Source organism: Squalius cephalus (genome assembly GCF_949319135.1).
Source record: "Squalius cephalus genome assembly, chromosome: 8".
NCBI lineage: Eukaryota > Metazoa > Chordata > Actinopteri > Cypriniformes > Leuciscidae > Squalius > Squalius cephalus.
The window spans coordinates 30530248-30548663 of NC_137129.1; the positions used below are offsets into that span (position 1 = coordinate 30530248).

At 35.6% G+C, this 18416-nt stretch overlaps 3 protein-coding genes across 12 annotated transcripts in view; 2 read left to right on the forward strand and 1 right to left on the reverse strand.

Annotated features, from left to right (window-relative positions):
* Positions 1-880, forward strand: part of osbpl3a (oxysterol binding protein-like 3a) — a 31381-nt gene extending 30501 nt beyond the window's left edge. For all 4 annotated transcript variants that reach the window (XM_079877933.1, XM_079877935.1, XM_079877934.1 and 1 more), the window contains exons 21-22: positions 348-470; positions 560-880. In XM_079877933.1, the coding sequence (XP_079734059.1) occupies positions 348-470; positions 560-656 (220 nt within the window). In that variant the 3' untranslated portion in view covers positions 657-880. The remainder of the gene's footprint in view (positions 1-347; positions 471-559) is intronic.
* A 4311-nt stretch (positions 881-5191) lies between these two features.
* On the forward strand, positions 5192-14943 carry gsdmea (gasdermin Ea). 3 transcript variants are annotated; one of them, XR_013822023.1, is made up of 11 exons: positions 5192-5404; positions 7527-7738; positions 7865-8057; positions 8696-8858; positions 10594-10720; positions 11142-11270; positions 11440-11558; positions 13410-13758; positions 13840-13913; positions 14009-14378; positions 14758-14943. XR_013822023.1 is itself a non-coding variant. In XM_079879031.1 (10 exons), the coding sequence occupies exons 2-10, from the start codon at positions 7528-7530 to the stop codon at positions 14234-14236; spliced, it is 1593 nt and encodes a 530-aa protein (XP_079735157.1). In that variant the 5' UTR covers positions 5192-5404; position 7527; the 3' UTR covers positions 14237-14943. The 3 variants fall into 3 exon arrangements, 2 of the variants coding, with proteins under 2 accessions (XP_079735157.1, XP_079735158.1); XM_079879031.1 differs by having other exon boundaries at positions 14009-14943; XM_079879032.1 differs by having other exon boundaries at positions 11142-11243; positions 14009-14937.
* Positions 14896-18416, reverse strand: part of pals2b (protein associated with LIN7 2, MAGUK p55 family member b) — a 36113-nt gene continuing 32592 nt past the window's right edge. For all 5 annotated transcript variants that reach the window (XM_079879029.1, XM_079879030.1, XM_079879028.1 and 2 more), the window contains one exon: positions 14896-15992. In XM_079879029.1, the coding sequence (XP_079735155.1) occupies positions 15816-15992 (177 nt within the window). In that variant the 3' untranslated portion in view covers positions 14896-15815. The remainder of the gene's footprint in view (positions 15993-18416) is intronic.

The window sequence follows — 18416 nt, forward strand, 5'->3', positions numbered from 1 at the left end:
ATCTTTTTTCCTAATTTTGGCAATCGATGAACTGTTAAATGACTGATCTTGGGATGAGTCCCAGTAGTCATCCAATTTGACTCTCATATGCTGATGTAATATATTATAAAGTTGACTGATGATTTTTATAAAATGTTTAAAAGATTAAAGCAATTATCAAAGTTTGATCAAATGTTGTAATATACAATAAAATATTAAACATTTTTACATGATTTGTTACATTTAATGACCCCTTAGTAGATTTTGACTCACTATGAAGTATTAATTATGCATGTATGTTATGCAAAATTAACTCTTCCTATTTCTAAAACCAGCTGTTGTCTACTTATTGGTCCTCTTTTTGTTAGATTACTTGAAGAGGGTGATATTACCGGAGCAGAAGAACAGAAAGAAAGAATTGAAGTCCTCCAAAGAGAGAGGAGGAGAGTCCTGCAAGAAAATAACATGACACACTCACCCCGATTTTTCAAGTAAGTGACTGTTATGAGCATAAAGATGCTGTTGTTGCATTTGGGCGCATCATGAGTTTCTCAAAACTCAATTTTGTTCATTCAATCAGACGTGCTGAAGACGACTCGTGGGTGAGCAATGGCACTTACTGGGAGCTCAGGAAGGACCCTGGATTCAGCAAACTAGAATTCCCTGTGCTCTGGTGACCACCTGTGGATTTGTGTCATTGACTTTTTTCTCTTTCTGCTCTGACTGTATATACAGCCCTGCACTCTGTGGGTTTTGATGTACTGTGCTTATCTTGATGTTTTTTGTATTGGTATTTATCTTTGTTGAACAGACATTTATAGCACAATATATTATCTCTAGAAACACATCAATGCCTTACTTGTCAAACTGCCTTGCTGATGTTTAGATGCAAATGCACAGACCAATGACTGTTGTAAGTGCCTGGATATAATTGATGTATTTATAATTAATAAGCAAAGTAAAAAAAAAAAAAAAAAAATCCTCTAATCTAATCAATTAATTGATAAAATAAATTAAGATTAAGATTGATTTAAGATTGAAGAAGTGACACACACTTAAATTCACCCTAAAATAAATAAGAAATTATTTTTTGTAAATGAAGCCTATTTTTGGACCATTGTGATTTTTAATTTTTGCATTATGATGTGATTTTTGTTGTCATTCTCATTACTGTAATCTGAAAAATGGTAGAGTGTTTATATAACATGGTAGTATTTGTTGTACTGCCTTTTACTATTGTTTTTTGTTTGTTTGTTTTGTTTTTTTTATCAGCACAAAATATTGTAAGAAATCAAATTTCAGAAGTTTTACAGTAATGAGAATTCTGGGGTACTTAATTATAATGAAATTAATATTCAAGCAATTTTTTAAAAATTGTGGTCCTAAAAACAGGCTTGATATTCTTTTGTGCAAGATATAATTTTTTATTTATACCTCTTTTTTTCTTAAATAACAATTGATTTAGAGTGAAACCTAGACTGAATAGCTTAGAGATTTACACCAGGGTACTATATTCAATGTTTGAAAGCCACAGTTCATCAATTGCTGACTCATAAAATCCACTCCGGCACTATAGAAATATATATATATATATTTGCACAGGGATTTATCTTTCTTTAAAGGGATAATAATAGAAAACATGAAAAAATATATAAAATGTTTAAAATAAATTGTCTAAAAGAATAATTGTATACTGCATGGTAATTTTATGTCATGTACATGCTTGTCCTCCTTTTTTGTGTATGTATGTGAAAGAGAGAGAGTGATATGTGCTCATGTGGTATACCTGTTACACTTGATAACTGTTGTCCTGTTTCTGTGAATTGTCGGTGTGGTGTTTTAGATGCGATAAACACAACATTTCTTTCCTTAATCAGTGACATACTTGCAAAGAATTTAAACAGATCTGGGACTGTTGCTTTCAGAGGATTGGAAACGGATTGCATCAGTGTATGACTGACCACATGTATGCTTTGCACAATAAATGTAGTGAGCACGAATCTAAGAAACTTTCCCTGTTTTTATTATACAGACGCTTTTGGATATTCATCTATTGCTTCACTCTTTTTACGTGGTGTTTTTCCCCCACTTCTTTTTAGCTCTTTATTTTTCTACAAGCTTTAATTAAAGAGGAAAATATGTTGGAATTAGATATGATGAACTTTAAAGATATTGTTAGCAGGGTATCCCTTGGAGCTTTGTTTGCTCCATCACTGAATGGCTGGAATAATTGTATAACACTATAGGAAGATCCCCTTTCTGATCATGACAGAGGTTTTTTTTTGTTTTTTGTTTTTTGAATGGACAATGAATGTCATATGTTCTTTCTTGACCTGAGCCATCGCTGTATGCTCCATGTGTAACTGCTCTCCAAACTAAAGTGACTATATTGAGAATTTTTTTCTTTTTTTTTTAAAGTGTACCCAACTTTAAAAATAATAATAATAATTAGACACAGCTGGAAAGTGTGACAACTAGCTACACAACATAACAAAAGGAGCAGCAGCGGCTGACCAAGGCACATAAGCATAATGAAAACAGCAACGTAAAATATTCCAGGCCTGGTCCTCTCTCACCCTTCACTGCTATCTATCTATCTTCATCGCCGGCGGCCCTAACCGACCGCGAACAACACCCCCCTCCCAAAAAAAAAGGTGAGTACCGCTGTCTTGTTGTTAACAATGTAACTGGAACCGAGCCCCCTTCCATCATCTTTTGCACTCCATATAACCCTTTTCCACCCCCAGTCTCTCAATATACAGCTCCTGCCCCGGTGTTTCTCATTTCTCAATCAGTCTCATTAATTAGTTGGCAAGAAAATATCCCAAAACGCAACACACATTACAATATTTTGTAGAATGTCGGTAACCAAACAGTTGATGGACCCCATTGACTTCCATTGTTTTGTTTTTTTTCTTACCATGGAAGTCAATGGGGTCCATCAACTGTCTGGCCACCGACATTCTTCAAAATATCTTACTTTGTATTCAGCAGAATAAAGACATTCATACAGGTTTGAAACAACTTGAGGGTGAGTAAATGATGACAGAATTTTTCATTGTTAAGTGAACTATTCCTCTAACAGTTTAGATGTTAAAGGGGTGATGAACTGAGAAATCAAAATTTCCTTGAGCTTTTGACATATAAGAGATCATCATACTATAATAATATCCTGTAAGTTTCAGAACTGAAAACTACCTTGTTAGTCCAATAAAAGCTTTTATAGACATCAGGCTCAGCAAACGACTCGTTTTTCAAAGTGGGGAACTATGACGTCAAAGAGGATAAAACACCGCCTCCACAAAAGAAGATCAAAGCCTACTTCAACACGGCCTGTTTAGCCCCGCCCACCGATTCGCCCAAACTTGCTAAATAACATAGGACGACATGATAATTGCTACCGGATCGAGCTACTTCCAAGCAATAAACATGCTGTTTACTAAATATTGTGCGTGCCTGTTTGTGGAAGAAGACAGTCTGCATAAGCTTCCTTCGGATTCCAGCATGGTTAAACTTTATTAAATCAGTCAATCACAACTTCCCGACACGGATCTGCCAGCAACATGTAAGTAACCATGTGTATTCTAATGCCTGATCTGCGATCAGTGATTTCTGATGTGTAATTATTCAAGTTCAGATATCTTTCTCTTAAAATCGTTCAATACTGTTTATGCATCAGTGACTAAACGATCAACTTCACATAATTTCTCGTAGTATTATGAAAATAATCTTTTTTAAACTGTTATTAAATTATATACAGAAAGCGATCAAAGAACGATCCCTTTCGCCCAAGCTGTCAATAAAACAGCACAGCGCGAGCCGCGAGAGCTTATCTGGACACTCACCAAACTCGTGATGAAATAAAGACACTGTTACACTACACAACGAAGCTCTTACTGTGTATTCACATCGTGTTTGCATTGTGATTTGGTGTAAGCATTTGTGAGAGTGCAAAAATTGCGTTGCAATGATAAGATCTTTATTCACGCGATCAACAGACTGTCTGTCATCTGCTCAGTCAGTGCTCATCATGCTGCAACATTTCATGTGACGGAATAGATTTAAATATAATGCTTTAAACGATACTTTTCACGATTTGTTAATCTCGATAGCTGTAATAGTAAAAACGTAGTAAAAGTTTTCGAGAGAGTTCATGTAATACTAGCTATTTCATATGCAAGCATGTCAGCCAATCACAGCAGTGGGCGTTTGGACTGCAGTCTCACAGCAGACACGCCCCTTAAAACGGAGCGTTCAAATCTGAAGCTGAAATCAGGCTTGGAAAAATGGCTTTTATTTATAAATTATGACAATTTTTGATGTAAAAATCATACTAACATTATAAGGGCACCCCAGGCAACATTATAAAATAATAAAACAATCCAGTTCATGACCCCTTTAACATCCTGTTTTACCTATTTTAATCTATGGGCACTTTTTGAAAAATTACACACAACTTCTGCTTGATAAAAAATATTTTAGAGCATGGCATGCCTAGAAAATGTATGCATTATCTAAATGTTCATGTCGTTTTAGGATTTAATTAATTTGCCTGAATTTTCCAGGTCTACATCTCACACAAAAGCTAGAGCTATCAACGCCTAAATGAATCTCCATCGGTCATGTGGTAGCCTACAAGTGGGCGATCTCAGAAAATTCTGCGTTTACAAATTGTGATTACGAGTTCAAAGAGAAAGTGTAGCCTTCGCTTTTCGATAATTCCGACATGGCGTCGACGCCGCGCTTCAGTTGGGCTATCTTCCGCTCTTCTGCACAAAACACTTTGACTTATTACCTTTTGAGTGACTTAGGCACAAAGCACTTCACGTTAATTTATCATTTGTTTGTTTGTCATTCTACACTGCATTCAGTCAAAAACTAAATATTTAATGTTGATAACTTTTTATTACTGGTTTATAATTATTTCAGTTTAACTGATCTATGTTCATTTAAATTTTTGTAAGTCTATTTCTAGACAATTCAGTCAACCAAACTCTGCATATTTCACTCGCTTTACGTGATCAGTTAAAAATCGGGCTTGTCCCAAGATTATTTATGGTTCTGTTCATGTGGAACCCAAACTTGAGCAAGGAAGCAAGAAGATAAAATCCCCCTAGGCTATATTGTACCGCCTCCTCCTGACATTTTGGTAACTTACTTGAGTCTCGTCCGCGCGCATCTGTCAAAACCCCCGATGCAACACGTGTGAGATGACATTTTAGTTAGGAGTCGAGAGAAGACGTTTAAATCTGAGTGAACGTGCTGAATTTTTTGCACTTTCTAATACGAGAAATACTGTGGACTTGTCTCTTAAACAAAGCAGTTGTTGAATTCATATTCTTCATCGTTTCTTCATAATCCGTCGCTTTTTCAGATCTTTGGCTGTTGATCTAGCGCAAACAAGGAGTCTGATTAACAGATACAGGTATGTAGCCTACTTAAAAAAATATCTATCAAATCTTACTCTTGATCGCCTGATTTCTTGCTTCACTGGACTAATGTAATAGCTATGTACGCGAATTCAACAGCCTACATGTCTTAGTCTATGTGATGTAAATGAAGTGGTAAGTTTGGAGATGACTGTTGGTCTGCTGTGGTCATTCTATTGTGACTGAGGTTATTTAAACATCCTCTTAAGTCTTTTTGAAGAACTCCATCCATTTTGCCTACTGCCTGTGCCACATTTGTGTCAATAAAAGGATTTTGAGCTGGTGTCTTTTAAACCTTTTTGGGTAGAGAGATGGAGCACCCCCTTATTAATAGGCTAATACAATTGAGTGCTGCATTTTAAAATTACATGTATTTTTGTAGGCTACTTTATTACCATGGTTACATTGCAAATCCATTAAAATAACCATTATTGATGTACAGAATCATATTCTCTTTACACCTTTTTCACGAGTTCACACTTACATATAATTTGAATGGGTAAGTTTAATGCGTATATGGCGTGCTGTCCGGAGGGAGGGCTCCGAGCTCGGAGTTCAGCCCGAACCCAGAGTACTCCCCCCGTATGTAAGTGTTTAGTACTAGAAGTGTGGAGAAGGGGTGGTGGAGGGATGCTGCAAAAACTGTCAATGGAATGAGGTGAGACTGCTGAGTATTTATACCTCTCACCATTGATTGCTGAGTGCTTTCCACTTGTGTTAATTATCTGAACGTGCTCCTCCCGAACCTTGTTAATAAAACATCATTTTGGGCAAGTGCATGATTCATAAACGGCTCATCCAAAAAGTTCACCCCAAAATTAGTCACCATGAAATAAAAATGTATATTTTTTTATTCTTTTTAAATATTGCAGTATTTATTATAAATAATTTACCCAAGCACATCATTTAAAAAAAAAAAAAATTTAATAATGTGCCCTCATAATCATTAATCAAAAATAATTTACCCTCCTTCTTGCAAGGACTTCTCTGAATGTTTACAGACAAGAGGACGGGACAACCTGTCACTCACATGAGATCACAGCAATAGTAAACCACAACCATCCAACGATCCAATCAATTCAAAATCAAGCCCCGCCATACATTTTTATTACTCAGATATACATTTCAAACTTTCATTCTGTCTACAGAGTTTTGTCAATCATTTACTCACCTTCATTTTGTTCCGATGAATGTTGAAGAAAAAAAAGAAAGTTTTGAAGATGCGCTAGTCTTTCTTTTCCCCGCAATTACAATGCATGATGATGACTGAAGTTATCAAGCTTCAAACGTTTGCGAGCTCCTAGCTCCATTCTTTGTAACTCAATTGACAAATTTACCATTATGTTGTCCGAATTATGTTCCACTGAAGAATTAAAGTCATACAGGTTTGGAACAACACAAGGGTGCAACTAATGACAGAATTTCATTTTTGGGTGAACTATCCCTTTATAAGGAATAAGGAGCCTCAGAATGACATTGGAAACTTTTGTTTAACACCTGTTGTTCATCATAAACACAACTGCCAGTATAGCTTCAATGGCCCAGTGGCAGGGGAGTTCCACTGACTGGAAGCCCCCCAATTAAAAAATGTCCCTAATTTGTCCTTGTTTAAGCCCTTTATAGAGAGGTAGGTTTTATGTTGTCTTACTCTATTAGTATGATGAACCATATCTGTAACACCCATAAGCCACCATGTGTTGTGTACAGATGCAGCTGAAATGCTATTTCATTCACAGCATCTCTGACATTTTGATTTGTTGTGAGCTTTCTCTAATCTCACTTAATCCTTGCTATTCATAATATCTGTCATATTCCCCTTTTTGGATTTACTTCATGTTTTTGGCAAGAAGAGAAAACCTCTTTGGTAACCAGTTTCTGCACATTTAGTGTTTTTGAGGTTCATCACATTGCGTAACTTACCAGGGAATCAGCTGTGAATGGAGTTTTGCGTATTTTATGATGATTCTGTGGTTTCCAAACAAATAAAGGATTGTGCAATCAAAATGAGGGTATTTTACAGTTTGCATCCTTGAGAAAAGTCAATGAGTAAAGATGTTCATCAAGTGTACACATTTTCCAATGTGGTTTAATGCTGCCTGTTCACGTGTTTGTGCAAAGGATGTTTAAGAGCGCGACGAAGAAGCTGGTCCAACAGATAGATCCTGATGGAGCTCTGATTGCGGCTTCCAGCTCGAATGATTCCAAATACCTCCAGCCACTTGCGGTGGTGCTGAAAATCCCGAAAATGTGGTTCTGGCAGAAAACTAAATACAGACCCACACCCTTCACTCTCAATGACCTGCTGCTGAATGGGAAAGCAATTAAACCAGGTAAAGTGAATAGCAAATAAGTATCTCAGGATGTTTTTAGCTTAAACAGATGTGTTTTGTGTTGGGCAAAATATGCCTAAATGGAAATATCTTTTGTCCAAATGAATACCTCTTTGTTTTAAACAGTGTGTAAGGAGAAAGAGTTGGGAAAGTATGCGGGAAAATACATAAACTCCACTGCTGCATCTGTAGAGGTGGGAGCTGCAGCTGTCATCCTAAATATGAAAGGACAGGGCACATCAAAACTTTGTATATCTTTCGGGAAACTTCAGACGGAATACGTGGATATTCAGACACTAATGAATGACTCCAAAGGACGGTTAGAGAAAAACACTTTAATATGTATATAATTTTATTTTAATTTGATAATTACGAACTAAAGAGTATTTTTACGTTTTTTTTTATCATAATTTGGAAAATCTATTCAGAGCACAACCCTGTTGAGTCTCTTAAAGGGACAGTTCATCCAAAAATTATTTTGGAGGACTTTATTCACTCTTCATGCTCCAAACATTTAAAGGACAAATTTTGAAGAATTTCGAAACTGTCCAAAACAATATTGGATTGATTTGAAATCACTGCATGCACATGTGCACCAATTAAGTGATTATTTCCAGTAATCAGAGAAAAGACTTAAATCGCTTGACACAAGCAAATCTCTTCACATAACATATTTTGTTGATCCTGGAACAACATTCCTATCCAAAAATTTAGACCCAGGAACGCATGTAACTCAGGACGTGCATGTAAACATGTAAACAAAAAAAAAATCCTACATTTTTCAAAATATATTTTTGGAAAGTCATATAGGTTTAAAACAACATGAGTATATGATGACAAAAATGTCAATTTTGTGTAAACTATTCTTTTAACATACTTAATGCATATAAGAAGATAAACTGATGGAATTTGAAATTCATTCTTCACCTTTTGATTTAACCTTGATGACTCCTGTAGGAAATTGGACCTCACACATTCTTTGATCAAGCAGTCTCAAAAAAGGAAGAAAGGTTTTACCCTCCTTTCAGAGCGAATCTTCACCACCCGCAGCTGCTCCATCTTTTGTGCTGAACAGGAGAAGTGTGGCTGCAAGGCTAAGGTTGGAGGGAATTGTTCTGAGGTTTGTAAGAAGTGTGTTCAAGGATTACAGTTTTTTTCAATTGCTTAAAGGAGAACTCCGGTCAATTTTAACATTGAGCTCATTTTTTGGTAAATTTGGAGTGCTGTCAGTACAGAGAACAACGACAAAAATCGGTGTTGCCTACACCGTGTTATCCTCTTTTTAAAATTTGCACCCTGTTGACTTCAATGGGGCAAGTTTTAAACCTGCTTTTAGCCTCTTAACATCCTTGATGTGTCATTACAAGTGCACAGGTCATGTGAGTGATTCCTTTAGAGTGAACGCGGGTGAATCTGACTGCAGTAGATGTGAAAGATATTAATAAAAGTGATGTCATACCTGTATTTACATCCTGTTTTCGGCTGAAGTCCACAGTAGTCGATTGTTGAGTTCGGGCGCATGATCGTACGTACTAAACCTATGCGCGTGAACTCGACAATCGACTACTGTGGACTTCAGCCGAAAACAGGATGTAAATACAGGTATGACATCACTTTTATTAATATCTTTCACATCTACTGCAGTCAGATTCACCCGCGTTCACTCTAAAGGAATCACTCACATGGCTGGGCACTTGTAATGACACATCAAGGATGTTAAGAGGCTAAAAGCAGGTTTAAAACTTGCCCCATTGAAGTCAACAGGGTGCAAATTTTAAAAAGAGGATAACACGGTGTAGGCAACACCGATTTTTGTCGTTGTTCTCTGTACTGACAGCACTCCAAATTTACCAAAAAATGAGCTCAATGTTAAAATTGACCGGAGTTCTCCTTTAAGCTCAATTTTGAAAACAGGGCCCGGTTTTTCAAACCCCTTCACACAATTAGCACAACACCTCAGATAATTTGCAAAATGAACTATACAATGTCTTATAAAACCTTATTTTGTTGTCATAACATAAACACAACCATCATATGGTCTAATTCTGTTTGAATCAGTTAAACACTCCTGTGCTCAACCTAAAACACTTTTAGCATTTACACAGAGAGAGTGTGAACACCACATGACACCAATTGTGCAGACTAATGAAAATATTTATTTCTTTTCATGTACTCAAGTCAGCCAATACTGAACATTTCAACAAAACATTCATAACAAAACATTTTCCAGTTTTCATACAGTATTACCAAACATACCCTTGTACTGTAAGCTTACGGTAATACTGTTATTTAAAAATACAAATCCAGTTCAGTACCGAATAAAAAAAAAATAAAAAAAAATAAACATCTCTCCGCCTAGCTGGATCTGGCCACAGGGCCTTGTCAACATCACAGGCTATATTTTCATTTGCAAGGCAACGTGGGAAGAATCACAAGGAGTGACGAATTCACCTCCCTCAGTATTAGTCCGTGGTTTATTACGTGGTCCACAATTGTTTCCAAAAACGAAAACGAATTTCGTTACACGGATTTGGTTGTCTTCCCTCTTCCTCTCTCTCTTCCTCTCCCTCTCCCTCTTCCTCTCATCCGCACTCTCCCCTGACACCGTCCATTTACGTGTGTTTAGTGTTTTGCAAATCACTGTGTGTAATGTTTTGCAAAAAGTGTGAAGCTGACCGTGTGCTTACAATCGTGCAAATCTAGGCCGGCGTTTTGCTCCGTGAGTGTAAGGTTTTGCTAATTGTGGGAAAGTTTTCATTTTAGTGTGTAAGCAATCGAAAAAAAACTGTAAACAGTGATGAGCTTGAGATTAGCTCATTGCTTTAATAAATGCCCTTATCTGAGTGATTCTATAGTTTCAGGTGTTCGTGAAAAACAGCTGCAATCTACACTATGACTCTGAGATTGCATTAGACATCCCACCGGACACTGTGATTGCTTACCGTGTCAATGAAATGACCATCGAAAGTGACGGCTACTTTGGTCAGTGACATTTACTGTATGTGGCTGGAGAAGGCTACAATTCTTTTTGATTATTATTATTATTAAATGTATTAATTAATATTTAATTCATTTTTTATTTAAAATGATTCTTTTCTATTTAATTGTATTATTATTATTTTTATATACATTATTTTCATTGCTTAAAGGGGACCTATTATGTCTATTATTGCTTGTTTAAAGGGGACCTATTATTTTTCAAATTATTTTTGTTTTTGGGGTCTACTAAAATAGGTTTTCATGCTTTAATGTTCAAAAAAACAAATAGTTTTTCACATATTTTACATTGTTACATTACATGCTAAAAAAGTTGAAAATGTAAAAAAAAACATACATAATAGGACATCAGTAAGACAGGTGTGCTGTACATTTATTTGGACCTTTGATTTTTGTGTGAGTTTAGATTTGTGTGTCACGTCTAGTGGACTAGAAGCAGATGACACTTCCTGGAATCCCTCGCCCACTTTATCAGAGGTGGATGGTCAACGGCAACTGATCCAAAAAGGTTTCCCAATTGATACCCTGAAAGATGGTGTGTGTTTCAGTTCCTTTGTGTGCTGTGCAAGTATGTGTGAAGCAGAAGTAGAATTGGCCATTTATTCCTGTTTCCCTTTTTCAAGTTCCTGCCTGGTTATTAGGATATTGCCATAGTGAGACCCTTTCATTTTTGTTTAAAGATATATATTTTGGTCTCCTTGCAGCACTTGCAGATGTTCAGACTAGCTTTTGTGCGCTGGATGACTTGTCTACTGAAAGCCGTTCCTCCATCCTGCTCCTGTTGAGGAAAATTCTGTTGGACCGATCTGTCTTGTCAGCTTTGGTGGGTAGAGTGAGTGAGTGATAGTTTGAAAGAAAGGAACAATGCTTGCTAATCTTGCACTCATATTGCACAAGGTTATTGTACAATTGTATAAATAGGGTATTCCTTCTTTAAGGGAACTTTCTGTCCCCTAGGATGATTTTAAAGATTTTTTTTTATTGTCTCTATAGTTTTTTCCCTCCTTTTTTCCTCATTTAACAGTGTTTAAAGATAACGTCCCATAAATTCTCTATTTTGTGCTTGTGCCCACACATGCTTTTTTGGGTTACCTGATTTCACCAAGTGCAACATGTTCCTGGATCAACTTCTTTGTTGATCATGGAACAACATGTCTGTTGATCCTGGAACAACATTCCAATCAACCAATCAAATTTGATTAACAGGTTTACAGTTTATGTCAAGTTTAGGGTTAGATGCTTCTATATCAGTGTTATCCAGCTATCATTTCCCTCTGATTTTAGGGATAACTTATTAGGTTTAGGGGTAAACTTGGGGTAAATTTTCGGATAGGAATGTTGTTCCATGATCAACAAAATATGTTGACCCAGGAAAAAAACAGGAAATGCTATTTATTTCTCTATATTAAATTTGTAGTTATAATGAATATCACTGAACAACTTTCATTTTTCAAGATAGGCTATCTAATGAAAAGTCCCTAATTGAAGAATCAGCTATATACATATACACACATATATATATATATATATATATACAGTACCAGTCAAAAGTTTGGAAACATTACTATTTTTAATGTTTTTGAAAGAAGTATCTTATGCTCATCAAGCCTGCAGTTAAAAAAAAAAAAATATATATATATGAAATATTATTACAATTTAAAATAATGGTTCTCTTTTTTAATATATTTTAAAATGTAATTTATTTTTGTGATGCAAAGCTGAATTTTCATCAGCAAGTACTCCAGTCTTTGGTGTCTTATGATCCTTCAGAAATCATTCTAATATGATGATTTGATACTCAGTTATTATCAATGATGGAAACAGTTGTGCTGTTTAATATATTTTTTTGGAATACTTTTTTCAGGATTCATTGATGAATAAAACGTTATCAGCATTTATTCATAAAAACAGCATTTATTCAAAATAAAAACATTTCTAACAATATAAATCGTTACCATCACCTTTTATCAATTTAACGCATCCTTGTTGAATTAAAGTACTAATTTCTTTAAAAAAAAATAGTTATTGTTCCCAAACTTTTGAACGGTAGTGTATATTGTTACAAAAGATTTCTATTCTAAATAAATACAGTTCTTTTTAACTTTTTATTCATCAAATAATCCTGAAAAAAGTATCTCAGGTTATAAAAAAAATATTAAGCAGCACAACTGTTTCCAACATTGATCATAAATCAGCATATTAGAATGATTTCTGAAGGATCATAAGACACCAAAGACTGGAGTACTTGCTGATGAAAATTCAGCTTTGCATCACAAAAATAAATTACATTTTAAAGTATATTAAAAAAGAGAACCATTATTTTAAATTGTAATAATATTTCATAATATTACTGTTTTTTTTTTTGTTTTTTTTTTAACTGCAGGCTTGATGAGCATAAGAGACTTCTTTCAAAAACATTAAAAATAGTAATGTTTCCAAACTTTTGACTGGTACTGTATATATATATATAGCTGATTCTTCAGTTAGGGACTTTTATATATTAGGGATACATTTTTAAGAGGAGAAAAAAATACCCTATATATATATATATATATATATATATATATATATACAGTATATATATATATATATATATATATATATATATATATATACCTATTTTTTATCACTTCTATTTATTTTTGTCTTATCTCATGGTCTTTCTGTCTTTCAGAGTGATATGTTAAGCAGTGGTGAGACTCCATGCTTCCTAACCAGCGAGCTGCCTGAAAAACAGTGCCAGATTATTAGTGAGTTTTTAGACTTACTGAAGTGTGAACCACTTGACAAGAATGGACTTTCCACATCAACGCCATTGTCCAGTTATAATGGATGTCAGATATCAACAGCCAATCACAGTGATCTTTCCTTGGCATCTGAGTTAAATGGATCAAGCCTCAAACCAGAAGAACAGAATGGTCATCACACGGCGGTATCCCATCAGAACGGATGCTCAACAAAAGCAAGCAAGCAGAGCATGGATCTTATGCATGCCATTAAAATGCTTATCAGTGCTCTTGAAGGTTTGTACACCTAAACTCAGAGATATCTTGTGTACATAGACTCTTTCTGTTTTCACTCACACTGTTTAATTTTTGATTCAGACCTGACGGATGCTGGACTGAACCTGCTAGAACCGTTCTGCACTTCTGAAAGTCTCAAAAGTCTACAGGATTTAGTGAGTTTCTGCAGATTCTGCATTAATGTTTGAGAATTTGTATTTTATTTTATTCAAATATGTTTAATTTAATTTTGTTTTTTCTGTATACCAAGGTAATTCATCTGACTTCTAACTACAAGCCACTCTGCAAGGACACCATTCCTGTTTTCCTACAAAGTGACGATGAATTCCACAGAGTGGAGGCACTTTTTAAGTCATGTAATGTTTTACTAAGGAAAGAGAATGACACACTAACCTCAGAAATGACATGCGGAGAGGGATTCCTTCCTATGGTACTGTGCATTGCCATCCATGGCCTTGCTTCCCTCAGTGATGCATGATTTTTCTGATGGCTAAAATGGCCTTTTAATGTGTAAAGTGTGTAAGTTTTTCCTGATTACGACATATTAGTAATACAGAAATTACACACTTTAGTGCAGCAGTATTATTAATTTTGTCTTTATTTTTGATAGGGATGCTACAGTTTATCAGATATTTTGTAATATTAATAATATATACAGTACTGTGCGAAAGTCTTGCCTGGAAGGTTTCTTCAAGCATCTTGGAGACATTCCCGCAGTTCTTCTGGATTTAGTTTGTCTCAGTTTTTTCTGTTTCTTCATGTAATCACAGACGGACTCGATGATGGTGAGATCAGATCATACCGGCTGTTGTCAGACTCCTTGTGCATACACAAATCTCGCTGGATTATTATTACAATTAATGGCAAAAAGAATGTTTGGAAATGTAAACTTATATTTCCTACTGACACACTACAGCAAAAGATATAAATAACTGACTTAAAACCATTTTTTGGGGGGGGGGGGGGGGGGGTATTAACATGCCTAAGACTTTTGCACAGTACTGTATATATATATATTTTTACTGTAAATACTTTTTGGCATTTCATTTGTGCCAAACCATTTGATTGATTTGCTCTTTATCTCTACAGATAAAGAGCACATACATGTATTTTCTCCAAAAAGCTTCCATTTTTATTGTATCATGCACTTTTATTATTAATAAACGGAAAAGAGGAATAAAGAGTAAAAATGGTCAGCATGTTTATTGCCTTGTTGTTGAGGTCTTGTTGACACAGAGACAAAAATACATTTGGCAGAGAGTTTATGACATTCTGGAATGCTGACAAGAAAGAAAAAAAAACACGAAACAGCTGAAATCAACGCCTATTTGTTCGGTTCCTTAAAAGAAAAGAACTTCAAAGAAAATGACAGGATCATAAGACACAGACACAATGTGCAGCCCAATGTTGTGCAAGACAAGAATGGTGAATGAAATTTTACAAAACACACTATAAATAAAACAAACTGCACACATTGATATGGACTTTGCATAAAAGATTCAATACATCTCTTAGATATGAAGATAAGCGAACAAATGGTTAAGAGGATCTGGTTTTAGGATCTGAAATGTTCTACATATAGTAAGCCCTTGGCCTGCTACACTCCGTCAGGTTAGTCCTTCATTTGAGTATAAATCAAAACATCACAGTGGGTTCAGGAACTACAAAATGAAGGAGGAACACGTGTAAAAATAACAACAATAATAAATTAAAAAATATGGCCTCTGATTCGCCAAGGCCGGTTTTAGTTTTCCTCGTTTTTCTTTTCTTCCAACTCCAAAGAAGTTACAAATAGAAAGATTTCCGTTAAAAACATAGAAATACTAAAATAAATAAGTACTCTTCCCTTTCAGTTTGAGTAGAAAAAAACGTTGCATCGTATGCACAAAGAAAAGAAGTTGGGGCTAACGGTGCTTTTGCGGGAGATGACACTCATTTGGTTGGTCATTCCAAACTTCACTCGGCCCCATATCAGTCACCTTGGATTCAAATCATACACACACTGTAAACAAACACACACATACACACACTCAAACATGCTTGCATGGTGAGCTTCCTCAGTAAACCCAGCTCACTGGAACCCACTGCGGTTCAGTGCAGAGTTGGTCCACAGCGGACTGAAGTTTCTCAAACGCACAGTCTAGGTTGTCATTGACAATGATGAGGTCAAAGTAGTGTCTGTACGCCCGCTGGATACGAGCGCTTTCATCTACGGTTTTCTTCAGATCCACATCCTGTGAGAACGAGAGAACAGAATTATTACTTGAGTTAAGAGAGAACTTCTGATGTTGACACAGATGAACCAGATATTCATGAAGTCCATTTGTAAAACTTAGATTGAATATAGTCACTTTCGGAAAATATTACATTTGTCCCATTGATCTGAGGAATAATAATTACACTGAAGAAGTTTATGGGAAATAATTGTAGCCCTTAATTCCCTTCAGCAGTGGGCGGGACTAACACGCAAGTGCTAATTCCATTGGCTAGTCTCTTCACCTTTTACCATCCCCATTTTGATGTCAGCAAATCACTTGGGCAAATATAGACAATGTGATTAATATTCATGAGCCCATGGCTAACATTTAAGAGCACGACAGTCACTGAGCTGCTGACAATGTCAAAAGAGCATAAAGATAATTTGTCTTTGAATATTGTTGTTAAATATATAAATATTCTTACAGTTTGTAACAATTGGCCTTATTGGTTTGGTTAATGCGTTAAAAATAGGGTCAGATTTTACTGTGCGAGTAGCCAGGTCTTAAAAGAATGAGACATAAAACAGAAGTTAAAGTGGATAAGAATGGTATATTTACAGTATTCACACAAGACTTTAAAACAACACAGGTTTTTGGTTAAATGCTTGAAATAAGGTCTGTGGTAAACACAAGCTCAAGATATTTTTACATCTTGTGATTTTTAAAAAAAACTTTTACTAGTCTTGTAAAAGGCGGTTGCTAACAAGTGGCTAAATGGGACTAAAGAGGTTTTCAGGGACATAAAATGTCATCACACGAACCGGTAACCTCATCTAGTCCGCTTTCACAGCCTCGTTGTGTTTATAATCACGCTCTTGCAGACTATTATAACTCGAACTTTCAGGGAAAATGTTTTTAAAGACTGAAAGAGTCGAAATCTTAGTCCAGCGACTGTAGTGTAGTGTAGTTCATTTATAGCCTACATTTAGCTTTTGACTTCTGCCGATTGTATTTACACTTCAAAAATCAAGAAAAGTTGTGAAAAAGCTTTTGTTAGTCACAGACTTTATTTTCTGCAATAATCCAAAACCCAATGGAAAAATCCAATAGGGTTTTTGTCAAGGGTGATGCTAACTTGCAGGTTGGCCTACAAAAATACATCATTGCTGCAGCACACAGTATAGCAAACCACAACCATCCAACAATTCAATCAATTCCCGATGGACAAAATGAAGTCCAGTCCTAAATTTTTTTCTAGTTTGAGAAGCCGTTTCACTCTGATATACATCAAAATAGGGAGGAAAAGACTATTGCAACTTCCGTTTCATGCCGACTTTAATGTAAAAATAACAATAATTAGGAATAATATTATGAAATATTACAGTTTAAAATAAATGTTTTCTATTTCAATATGTTTTAAAATGTAATTTATTTCCAAGTGTGTCTTCAGAGACCATTTTACAGTTTTTTTCAATTGCTTACACACTAAAATTAAAACTTTCCCACAATTAGCAAAACTTTACTCTCACGGAGCAAAACACCGGCCTAGATTTGCACGGTTGTAAGCACATGGTCAGCTTCACACTTTTTGCAAAACATTACACAAAGTGATTTGCAAAACACTAAACACACTTGTATACATTTGACACAGAAATTTATCATGATGTAATTTCCTTGCAATTTCAAAGCAAAGGCTTTCAAATGAACACACCCATGAACCAATTGGTTAAACACAGCCACACACACTGGTGCTTAATTGTAGACACACCAATCAGGTTTACGCACTATAAAAAGGCAACAGGTAAGTTCACCTGTCTTCAACAAAAATGGACGGTGTCAGGGGAAGAGGGAGAGTGCGGATGAGAGGGGGAATCCGGAGAGAACAAGGTGGAGGAAGAGGAAGAGGAAAAGGAAGAGGGAGAGGACGAGGGAGAGGAAGAGGGAGAGGGAAGACAACAAGACAAGGAAGTTTTCGTTTTTGGAAACAATTGTGGACCATGTAATAAACCACGGACTAATACTGAGGGAGGTGAATTCGTCACTCCTTGTGATTCTTCCCACGTTGCCTTGCATGAAAATACAGCCTGTGATGTTGACAAGGCCCTGTGGCCAGATCCAGCTAGGCGGAGACATGTTTAGGTTTTTTTTTTTTTTTTTTTATTCGGTACTGAACTGGATTTGTATTTTTTATGTAACAGTATTACCGTAAGCTTACAGTACAAGGGTATGTTCGGTAATACTGTATGAAAACTGGAAAATGTTTTGTTATGAATGTTTTGTTGAAATGTTCAGTATTGGCTGACTTGAGTACATGAAAAGAAATAAATATTTTCATTAGTCTGCACAATTGGTGTCATGTGGTGTTCACACTCTCTCTGTGTAAATGCTAAAAGTGTTTTAGGTTGAGCACAGGAGTGTTTAACTGATTCAAACAGAATTAGACCATATGATGGTTGTGTT

Bases quoted from the DNA above. Each gene is read 5' to 3' on its own strand.
- gsdmea (XM_079879031.1), top strand. From the start codon at position 7,528: ATGTTTAAGAGCGCGACGAAGAAGCTGGTCCAACAGATAGATCCTGAT. The intron at 11,271-11,439 runs GTGTGTGTTTCA...GTCTCCTTGCAG, and splicing joins AATTGATACCCTGAAAGATG to CACTTGCAGATGTTCAGACT. The intron at 13,914-14,008 runs GTGAGTTTCTGC...CTGTATACCAAG, and splicing joins TCAAAAGTCTACAGGATTTA to GTAATTCATCTGACTTCTAA.